Source organism: Hypomesus nipponensis, chromosome 27, assembly GCF_054491055.1.
Source record: "Hypomesus nipponensis isolate SF chromosome 27, ASM5449105v1, whole genome shotgun sequence".
Lineage (NCBI taxonomy): Eukaryota > Metazoa > Chordata > Actinopteri > Osmeriformes > Osmeridae > Hypomesus > Hypomesus nipponensis.
Window position 1 is genome coordinate 10,738,191 of NC_140387.1, and position 12,151 is coordinate 10,750,341.

Consider the following 12,151-nt stretch of genomic DNA (forward strand, 5'->3'; position numbering starts at 1 on the left):
CTGCTATGTATCAACACTTCATTATAGTTGAGCAGTAAAAGCTATTTCAAAAGTGAAATTTGGTATGTGGTAGGTTGGGCTATACAGGAGTAAATGGATGTGGATTGGTAACACAACAGCTAAAACTTAATAACATTTCATTACATTCCTATGTACCTACAATGTTTTTAATTAAAGATCCCCGGTGCACAGATTTTTTTTTTGTTTCTTATATTTATGTGCCCTAAAATGTCTGACCTTGACTAAACTGAATTGTATCGGTGCAAAGTTGGTCACCAGCGAGGTTTGTTCACAATCCTCTACTGAAGGTGGAAGTCTGCTGTGCACTTTCTGTGATAGAAACAGTCCAATGTAAATGAGATTTTTGTAGTCACAAATTCGAGCCAATCACTCGTCATATATCTAACCACTCGTCTGCTCTTTCACTGGTCAACCTAGTGCATGCAGCGGTTTTGGGCCATGCATTTGTATAATCATATAATTCAGAATTTGTCAATGAGGAAGAAAGAGTAAATGTGCTTCCAGACACTTTTATGAGTTTTTAAATTATTTTTATGGGGGGAAAACTATTTTAAATTAATCATGTTGGGGGACTTTAAGGTATTGCTATTTAGTTCCATTATTGTTAATGTAACCTTATAAAGTGTTGCCACATATTTTATGATCTACTTTTGGTGAACACAAAGCCACACACTTAAAGCCAGATATTTGGTATACTGAGATTTACTGTATTGAGTGTTATTATCAATAATACTATCAGTAAGTGATCCCTATCAACCTGTATACTGTATATATTATATAAAGTGAAAATATTTGTTGTCACTAGAACACAAGGCCAAATGTAAATACAGTATTACACTCTCTCCCTCCAACTCCTGCTACCTCCCTTCCCCTCGTAACTTTCTGGCGCAACCTCCGCTCCCTTTCCCCCTCCCATTTCTCCTCTATTGTAACAGCCTCTCTCCCTCCCATTGACGAGTTCTCGTCCCACCCCACTAACACTGCCACCAACACCCTGCTAACCAATTTAACTGCATCACTTGACTCTCTCTGTCCCCTGTCAACCAGGCCTGCACGATCTTCTCCCTCCTGCCCGTGGCTTACGGATGTTATACGTGAAGATCGGGCCATCCTTCCGGTAGCTGAGAGGAGATGGCGCAAGTCCAAAGACGGTCTGCACCTTGATAAGTATCACTCCCTCCTTAAATCCTTCTCTGCTCACATAACTGGTGCTAAAACCCACTACTTTCTGAACAAATTAACTGTGCTTCAAACCCCCACAAACTTTTCTCTACCTTCTCCATCCTTCTTAACCCACCTCCCCCACCCCCCACCCTGACAGCAGACGACTTCTCCTCCTTCTTTGAGAAAAAAGTTGCCGACATTAGCAGTCGGTTCCCTAAATCCACCTTTCCTACCCTCCCACCTTCCATGACTGACCCAACTAAATGTCTAAACTCTTTCTCTCCCCTGTCCAAGGCAGAGGTCTCTGACCTCATTCTCTCTCATCGCCCCACCTCCTGTCCCCTTGATCTTATGCCTTCCCCTCTCTTTCAACCAATCTCCCCCTCCATCATAACTTTTCTTCTCCATGTCCTAAACTCCTCTCTTACCTCTGGCACCTTCCCCTCTGCCTTCAAACAGGCCAGAGTTACCCCTCTACTCAAAAAACCCTCCCTTAACCCTGCCGTCCTCCAGAACTAGAGACCAGTATCATTGTTACCCTTCTTTTCAAAAACAATTGAACGTGCTGTATCTACCCAACTGTCAAACTTTCTCTCTCAGAACAACCTACTTGACCCCAACCAATCAGGCTTCAAGACTGGCCACTCCACAGAGACTGCCCTCCTGTCAGTCACCACTGCCCTCCAGTCTGCCAGAGCGGCTTCAAAGTCATCCGTCGTCATTCTGCTGGACCTTTCTGCAGCGTTTGATACGGTTAACCACCAGATCCTGCTCTCCAGACTTTCTGAGATGGGCATCACTGGCACTGCCCTCCAGTGGATCTCATCTTACCTGTCGGGAAGATCCTACCAGGTCTCCTGGGGAGGCAAACTGTCAGGCCCTCGCCAGCTCTCCACGGGTGTCCCACAGGGCTCCGTCCTTGGACCCCTCCTCTTCTCTCCGTACACCACCTCACTTGGACCAATCATCACCTCCCATGGCTTCTCCAACCACTGCTATGCTGACGACACGCAGCTGTACCTGTCATTCCCCCAGACCGATCCGGGGATCTCAGCTAGGATTGAGGCCTGCCTCACAGATATCTCCGCCTGGATGACCAAGCAACACCTCTAGCGGAATCTTGCCAAAACAGAACTTCACATCATCCCGGCCAAACCCTCCATCTCCCAAAATCTCTCAATCACCCTTAGATCTGCAAAGGTGACCCCTTCATCCTCTGCCAGGAACCTTGGGGTTACCATGGATGACGAGCTCTCCCTCACAGCCCACATTGCTGCAGTCTCCCGGTCGTATAGATTCACCCTCTACAACATCCGGAAGATCGGGAGATACCTGTCTGAGCACTCCACCCAGCTGCAAGTCCAAGCACTTGTCCTCTCCAAGTTGGACTGGCAACTCGCTGCTCGCCGGTCTCCCAGCATACGCAACCCGCCCTCTTCAGAGAATTCAGAACGCAGCGGCATGCCTGGTCTACAATCTACCCAGACGCTCCCCCGTTGCCCCGCTCCTCATCTCCCTACACTGGCTACCCATCACGGCCCGCATCAGATTCAACACCCTGGTACTGACCTTCCGAGCAGTGAACGGGACTGCACCCGACTACATCAAGTCTCTCCTGCAGCCTTACACCCCCACCCACCACCTACAGTCTTCAGACAACCGCCTGGTGGTCCCACTGCTTAAGACCGCCCGGTCCAAACACAAGCTCTTCTCCTGTCTGGCCCCCCAGTGGTGGAATCAACTCCCCACCTCTATCAGAGACACAGACTGTCTCTCCACCTTCAAGAGAAGGCTCAAGACGCACTTGTTCCGGGAGTACAACGGTACTTAGGAGTGGTTTGCTGAACCCAATACTAGTTTCCTCGTGGATCACAATGACTCTTGCTTAGACTGTTGCTCTTGTTGGTTAGTGGTAACTGATTTAAATTGTTGTACTCGCTGTGAAATCTTTTTTACTGTTGCATGCTTTTCTACAGGTACACTTGCACTTACAGCGATCCATGTTGTTTAATTGTAACTTGTTTAACTACATGCTCTTATGGTTCTTCCCTTTGGCACTTATTTTGGTTGTTCACAATGTGTGCTTCATGTTTTGGCTACCCGCAATGTTTTTGGGGCTATCTTGTTGTTACTATCAGTGACCTATGTAAAGCTCTCTTGGAAGTCGCTTTGGATAAAAGCGTCTGCTAAATGAATAAATGTAAATGTATTACAACTCAACCAGCACACGCACACTTACATTTTCAATCAAATGCACCATTGGTGGTGGTGGGTGCTGCAGAAGGTAGCTGGACCTTCATCACTAAGCACGCTGAGTGAGCACAAAGAGGGAGCAGCACCCCCTCCCCTGCCCCAGAACTCCTGGCAGCTCTCTCAAAACCCCTGACTGGGTTTCCCTCTACTGCAGAGTAGTAGCCAGGAAAAGAGGAACTCCCTGGTGACACAGGATCAGAGAACTGAGCCCAGATAGACTGTGTGAAACATGGGCTTACCATAGCACAAAAGAAACTTGTGTCATCCATACTGAGGAACAGCGAGACTATGACACCCTCTTCGATTATCCTGACTGTTATTGGCTTTTGCCTTAAATCCAATATAAATTGATAGTTTCCCTTAGCAATATATTCTTTAATATAGAAATACCGTTATTAATAACTAGTTTATTTGTTGAGTTAAATTTCCCCACACAATCACCTAATGGATTTGTACCCAACCAAATTAGTAAAAATGTTGTGATGCACTGACTCACACACTCAAACACTTTTCACATGCACAAGACACCACTAATCTGCAGCTAACCTCACCCCCCACCATATTCCTTTGAGAAAACAATGAATACAAGAAAAATACATCTGCAGTATGTTTGGCATGGCTTTGATCTCTTAGCCAGCTGCTGTGCGTGTGTCTGCCAGCTTCGTTCATGTTTTATGTTGAGTGCTTTGAAAAACAAAAGGCAAGCGTCCTACCCTGTACATGTGGCGCAGCTGCCAAGGGGTGTGCCGGAGCTAATACAAATTCCCCTCAAGGTCAGGAGGTTTACCTCCCAGATTATCTGTTGGGCCCTCCTGCTTGGAAGAAGAGTTGGGGGAAATACAACTGTACATGATACCTCTCCTGGTTTTCCTACTCCTAACGATGAGGTGAAAACTTGAAAAATGCAAAAGGGATGACAGATGTTCCAGTAATGTACAAAGACATCCTGACTGAACGGGTTACCAGTCAAGTAACACTAGTGCTGCACATTTCACTTCCAAAGCCTTGCATGTTTCTTTAGTCAGCGTTCTGGTCTGATGACTGTCATGGTCTGACAAAAGTCTTGTCACCTGATCATTAGACAATAAACTAGATGTGCTTTGCATACCCTCACTAAGGGTGTATCTCAGGCACACCTACAGACAACTGTATCAGTCCGGCAAGATCATTTTGCAAATGTACAGTCATTGTAATCCAGTGGTGAGGTTTAAGGTCACTGTTTGTGTCTTTAATCAATCATCCTGACTATGCTTTTCTCTCTTCCTGGCTGAAAAGTTGCTCAATATCTTGGCGTAAAAAGCAAAGGGGAACACCAAGCTGGTTTCTTGTGCACAGCTGAAGAAATCATCAGGCAATCTGCATGTGCCAAAGATGGACAGGTGTCTCGATGCTGTTTCAACTGTCAGCTCCTCAAAGTACAGAACGTCCTCTGTTCTGAGCTGCTGTCCAGAATTAAAGTCCAGAGTTAAACTCAGAGTTCTCTACAGTACAGAGATATAGCTCAGATTTCCCTACAGCCCAGAGTTAAAGCTCAGAGTTCCCTACAGTTAAGGGTTACAGACAGAGTTCTACATGGCTGAGGAGCTTTGACAGGCCCTTTTATGAGTGGCTTCCTCAGAAGATGACCAGTGACTTTACTAGCGTTTGGAATAAAAACTGTCAAAACCTGTTTGTGTTAAGTCACCTTACCAAATAATGTACTTTCTTCAAAACACACCAAGTCTCTTAAATTCAGTGCCTAATGACGAAAAGAAAAAAAACGATAAGGTGACAAACAATTGTTGTGGCCAGTTCTACATTGTAACTTTATGGCTGTCAGAATAATGCCATGGCAACTTACAAGAAGTTTCCATTTTTTAATAGCAGTACCATTAGAATGATAAAAAGTCAAGTACCTTACGGAACACTGACAAGGAGAGTAGTAAAATATCTCCTTATTAGAGCTCCTCAGTCCCTAGTTCAACACCCTGACAGGTGCACTTTGTGGGAGTAATTGGTGTGAAATATTTCTTCTCATAAAGAACCTTGTGTAGAGCAAAAATGTGACCCTGGGTTGTATAATGATCTCTCACGCATCACATGCAGGACCTTTCCAGCATTACACCCCTGCGTATCAACTCTGACAAAGATGTTCATCTGCTCCCCTCTTTTGTTATGGCTTCACTGGCTAAATGTTTTGGATGAGCACCATTCTTCATAGTTCCAAGTTTAAACATTTAATCTGATCCACATCAACACAGGGACTTTTCATGAATCAATTCAAAAATACATAGCTCATTGGTTTTAATCTGAATTTTTCTTTTCGGCAAATTGCCACTTCCGTTTCCAAAAATCACAGAACTTATTTGAGTGACAAATGAAATACTACAAAACATTCTATTTTCTACTATTCTCAGGGTAAAAAGGCATTTTACCAGTATGGACATTTCAGACTTTAACACTTACATATTTACATATTTTAGCTAACTACGCAGAAGCTACTATTCCCAGATAAGTATGGAGTGTAGATGTATACCTTTCCACAGCTTAAGCCCTCTAATAAGCAGAATAGGGCACAGACTAAAGCAATAAAGTAGGCCAAAACATGTTACCTCTACATTTGCCTTATTTGCCTACAATAATATTGCATCCTTAAAATGTATCCCAAATCAACAGATTATCATTTAAATATAATAAAAATACGGCAAAAAAATAAATAATAATACGGCAAAAAGTAGTTAAAATAAAATGTATATAAAATACATTCTTTATATACCATAAATTAATAGGACATTGTGGTACAGTAGTGTAAAATAACAAAAGACTGAAGGCATGTCCATCAGGAAAACTGTCCACATAAAAACATGCAGAGCTGGTTCATACAGGGGACGCGAGATAAAGCGCGTCACTAGCAACGCGTCATATCACACTGCAGGGAACACCTTCCTAATAGGACGGAGTATATAGCAGGGTATCCCGGCATATGCATTGCAGTGCAACACAGACGTCAGTCATCCTGCTGCCTCCGCCTACCCGTCCTCCACCCTTGGTTCTGTGTTCCTTTCATAGGTGGGAATGCGTCGCTGCTCGAGACGGTGTCTCCGTTGGGTGCGGCAGGGAGCCGATGCAAGCACAACCATTATGCCAAATCAAGTATTACAATCATGTATTTTATCGTGTGCAATAAAGTATCAAGTAAATACTATACTGAATCCTCCTGCCTAAACCATGGTGCACAGGATTAAAGATTTTGTAATGTAACCAGTTCCTGTATTTGAAATGTGTGTTTCAAATACAAGGTGTGTTTACATATCTGGCTTGTGTGCCAGATATGTAACGATTACATAACAGAACTAAGTTAAGGTTAAGCAAGGGATCCAAATAGTTCTCATATAACAGAGTTTTTCAAATGTAATGTACAATGGTTTCCAAACTAGTGCCCAGTGCCCATGATGCAAGTTGTCAGTGATTAAGATTCCTGTCAGACACAGATTCCTGGAACTATAGACAGTGCACAGTGCCTGTGATGCAGTTGCTGAGTCAGGCTGTGTTCATACCGTAAGGAAAGCAAATGGACCGCGGGAACATTTGTGTTTATTTGTGCTTCAGAAACGTAGGAAGAGCTAACGTTTTTTTTCTGCGTCAACCATGTCCAAAATGACTACTATAAACAAATATAAATTAGTGTTGGGCCGTTATTGGCGTTAACGTGCTGCGTTAATGTGAGACTCTTATCGGGCGTTAAAAAAATATCACCGTTAATCTATTCTCAAAGTTGGGTTGGGAGCTGGGTCTATAATACGCAAGCCATGATAACTTTCACCTTGATATTTTAGCGCGGATGTATACCTAGCCGAATTGCACTGTAGGGGGCGAGAACGAGTCTTCGAACCTGTGTGTATGCCTTGAGTATGAAATTATCACATCAAACGTGACGTGCTAACATGGATGCAGCTATAAAGCCGCCTGGTTTGCTTCAGGGAAAATGTATTTTTTTGCGTAATTAGTTTAATGTAGGAGTTCTTCCAGTCTCAAATACCACCTAAACGCAAAGCATCCCTTAGCTAATGCGGAAGATGCGTCGTCAAACTACGATGTTTGAGTGCAACCGAGGCAAGCCTGTCAGCACAGCTCTATCAGCCAAGCTAACTAATCTAATAAACAGTTAATAAAGACAAGTAGGCTACATCTTATTGAACATAATTGATTTTCATCACCAATTATCATAGTAAAACATCTTTCTCAAGCAGTTTGGGATGTATTTTGGAGATAAGCCCCTGGTCTAAATGCGCCACCTGGCTTGAGAACCCGCCCTCAAAGACTTACTTTTAGTCATTATTTGGGTAGCACACATATTCTGAATGCCTTCGGCGGAATTCAAATGAGCCATTTTAATCTAGATTAATCTAGATTAACGCCAAGATTACAGTGAGATTAATAAAATTAATCTATGCCCACCACTAATATAAAGTAATGTCATATAGCAGAAGATGCCCAGACAGCTACAATAATCTTGCCCTCCATTTCTTCTAAAACATCAGTGACGTCTCAACATCGATAAGCTTTTGCAACACAGCGTCATGTGAATTTCTCACTCAGGTTGAACATTTTAAACTCAAACGATAGACGCTGACAGTAGTGCCCGTGATGCAGCTAATAATGACAGTTCTTCTCAGCGGCATTGATACCAATATTTCTCAGATCACCATTGAAATTCTCAAAAGTACTTTTCAACCTCCACATCATCTAGTTATGTGCGCATCATAAAAGCAATGTATCATTCATTTTAACAAATTGGGATCATCTACAAAAAGATGATCTCATCAATGATCTTAAAAATATGATCCAAACCCATTTCTAAAATAATATATTGGATTGGAAACACTCACATTATTAATTTCCTTCATGTGCATATCTCGCCAAGGTAATGTGGCCTTGTCCATCCTCGTCCCTGATGTACTGTGCTCTGTAAATGTTGGATAATCTAGCCAAGAACATTGGATTATAACTGTCTACGGAAACTGTTATCGATAGCGTAAAAACAAATCCCACATTTGAGTTGAGTACAAAAGCTTCTTACTTCCTGTCTCTGAACCCAAATTATAACTGTCTATGATCATCTCTACGTAGGATCTTGTTTGTTTTTTTGTCACATTAGGTTTGTGAGTTTATAATAAAATGTTAAGAATTATGTGTTGAAATACATTAAATGTAAATTCAGAACAGCAGACAATCACACATCACAGGTAAACATACATTTTATAGCCTTTATACCCATGCAGAGGTTAAATGTTCACATGGAATGTCTTCCATAATTATGTGAGAAGTTGACAGGTTTATTGCAAAGTCAATCTATCAAAAGTCTGTAATAAACAACAGCTATAATGTAGCACAATATTTTCTAAGCCTGTGATATTATTGCCGCTGACTAAACAACGAGATTCCTATTTTCCCACATTGTTTGAAGGAACATAATTTAAACTATATTGTAATGCTAAAATAGTTTACCTTACCTTTATGTAAGAAAGCATGCCACCCAGGGGTAGAGTTATATTTACAGAGTTACAGAAGAATTATCCTATTATCAGTCTAATAAAATGATATATAAAATGAAATGTTAGTTTTTGTTAGTTCCAAGGGAGTTACTGGTCACTAAGATTATTCAGTTCACAAACATTATTTAACCATAAAAAACGAAACCATATTAATTATGCTAATTATGTAAAAACCTTCTGAACCTTCGTCACTTTCACTGAACTATTCAGTCCCAGAAGATGCAATAAGACCTCATTTGTATGCCTTTTTCAACAAAAAAAAAACAACAACACCAACAAAAACATTGGACGCTGATCAACACAATGAGTTTTTTATCTGAGCCTTTTGTAGTCTGAGACTGCCATTACAAAGTGTTTTTCCATCCCAGTTTCGTTCTATAAACATATAACATTAGGTTTTCATGTTGATCCTTACATCGAAAAAAATGTTCTGCCTCAAAACACAGGTAGCCCATATGTTTGATATGTTTCTATCCACCACTCTTTTTTTGAAAAACAATTTGAAATATGGAATGAAACATGCAGACTTGAAGTCAGCTAAAGGAGACAACACTTATTTCTTGAAGCCATCCTATGTTATTCCCTCCCTTTTTAATTTTTCTGACCAGGCTTGGAACAAGAGGTTGTTTCATTACAAACTCTCTCCACCCAAAAACCTATTAGTACCTAAAGTGACTTCTGTCCCTTCTGTCCGGTATGACCACTCACATCATCGGTATAACACCTACCCCCAGGCTGGCTCAAGATGGAGGAGGTAGATCCGTCCCTCAAAGTAAATGCATGAGGAGCACTGACCCTGGAAGTGCTACAGTGGTGGGGTTGATGGGGCTTTGTGAGCTATAGGAACCATTTACTGAATTACCACACTTTAACTTGACTAATTAATAAATGTATCTAATTGCCTCATTGCCCATGTCTGGTCATATAAACCATATAAATGTATTCTAAAAAGATTTACAGTTAATCGACTGTCCATTAGACAAGGGGTTATAAGTCTGGGGTAGACACAAGATTGGTAGGTTTATTCTGCTTCTCAAGATTAACTACATTACTGTCCCGCACCTTGAATGAACCTCAAATGCAAAGAGTCACTCCTCCAGTAATAAAGCTACAACAAAATGAATGGTACTCTGATAGGAATGCTTTAGACCAAGGGTTCCCAATCCTGGTCCTCGGGCCTCCCTGCCCTGCATGTGTTAGATGTTTCCTTGTTCCAACACACCTGATTCAAATGAGTAGTCGTTAGCATGTTTCTGCATAACTAGATAACGACCCATTCATTGGAATCAGGTGTGTTGGAGCAGGGAAACATCTAAAACAGGCAGGACAGGGAGGCCCGAGGACCAGGATTGGGAACCCCTGCTTTAGACCATACCCTTGTGTATTTTTGAGCAATTGTAATGATTCTAGGAGAGGGAAAAAAAAAGCAACATTGAACATTATGGACCCCAAAAAGCTCCTTACAGCATTATTTGTGTGCTCATACAGCATGAAGCAATATCCTATTTTGAAATTAGGGATTTGATTTGGCAGCAAAGAACCAGGTCCAAATCCAAACAAAGAATGCCCAATCAAAAAAAGGGTGAGTTAATATATTTTGAGAAAGGGATGCAAAACATTTTTTTATAAAGGACGGCATATATTGACTGATATAATCAATTAATAAATAATATTTAGATCTCACAAAAGCATTTGGAGCGAGGCTCAGACATTATTGTGAAATATTACAAGAGAAGTGGATTTGTTTCATTCACTAGCTTCTTGATAATGTTGTATTACGAATGACTGCCAAATTCATGAATAGTGAGTGCATTTTCTCCGCAAGAGATTTGGGTAATCCATGTGAATCTGATGACATTAGTGCATGTCCCCTGGGTATGCTGCCAACCCAAAAGGATTATATCTCAACCATACTCTCAAATGTCTATCATTCCTGTGTCATGGCAATATACAGTACAGTATGTGTAAAAGATGAGCTGTGTAAAGTTGTTTACTTGAAAAAGAATAAGTGAACTAACGTGTGATTAAGGAATAACGAGAAGACCTCTGACATGTCTTTATCATAGTTAATTATCGGCTATTTTATAGGAAAAAATTCAAACTAGATGCAGTCAACAAACAAACTACTGCAATGCAAGTATTTCTCAACAATCAAATTCAGCACCACAGCAGAAGATAGCTCCCACGGACGTCAGGGTGAGCCGGACGGTCACAGTCAATTCACACCTAATCTACGCATTTACAAGCGAGTGACATCATTGCTAGGGAAAGCCTTTAACAACACAGATTGTTCATGGCTACATTCCAATTACTGATTGAACTGTTATGACGCAAACAAGATACTAGCAGCACTAACTATTTTCTTCACGCCTACGTGTTTTTAGAACTCAGTCGACATTAGGTTGTCATACGTCTATGTAAACAGTTGTTAACAGATATCAACGTTTTCTTTTTGAACGGATATATGTAGGCTATACTGTATGTGTGGTATTGAGAAGACTATGGTGCATGGCCACGTGTATTAAGCTCTGAGACAGACATTACCGTGACAGTAGGACACCGTTTGACACTGCGCAAGAAAGTTCAGTCTTCCACTTACCACAATCCTTGCAGAGCACTTTGCTGACATCCCTTCGAACCGCTCGGCGCGTCTCGACAGGTGGGAACCTCGCGTTGAAAATGAAGGTGTCATTTGTGGGTTCCAGGAAGAAAATATACCTAGTCTCTTTGTTCAACAACGCCAAACAGTTCTCTCTTCTGTTCAACACAATATAAACAATAGAATTCTTCTCGAGTCCAGCTGCTTTCATTTCCCAAATCTGGTGGACCTTTATCCTAAACTGGTAACGTTCCGACTCTGAAGTCCTGTTTGACACCGATTCTGTCGGAAAATGTACTTGTTTTTCTATTATCTGGACCTCGCTTTCGTTCCTTTTCGAACGAGCGCGTTGATTTCGAAGTTTTCGCCCCTCTTCATGGAGCTTTCCCTCAAACACTACTGTCGACTGGTGCACTAACTCCTGCACCGGAGCCATGAGAGAGGGGCTACATGTCAGCCCACAGAAACCTACATACGGAGAGATGGAAAAGGACGCAAAAATTCCACAAACAACTGAAATAGTAAAAGAACTCTGTCCAGAGACTAGGTGGGTCCTCATTTTGGTAAAGGTCAAGATAAT

General features: G+C 41.7%; 1 protein-coding gene across 4 annotated transcripts in view; it reads right to left on the minus strand.

Annotated features, from left to right (window-relative positions):
• nrg1 (neuregulin 1) overlaps nt 1–12,151 on the minus strand; it is a 175,459-nt gene extending 163,308 nt beyond the window's left edge. For all 4 annotated transcript variants that reach the window (XM_084693501.1, XM_084693499.1, XM_084693498.1 and 1 more), the window contains exon 1: nt 11,572–12,151. In XM_084693501.1, coding sequence (XP_084549627.1) covers nt 11,572–12,130 — 559 coding nt within the window. In that variant the 5' untranslated portion in view covers nt 12,131–12,151. The remainder of the gene's footprint in view (nt 1–11,571) is intronic.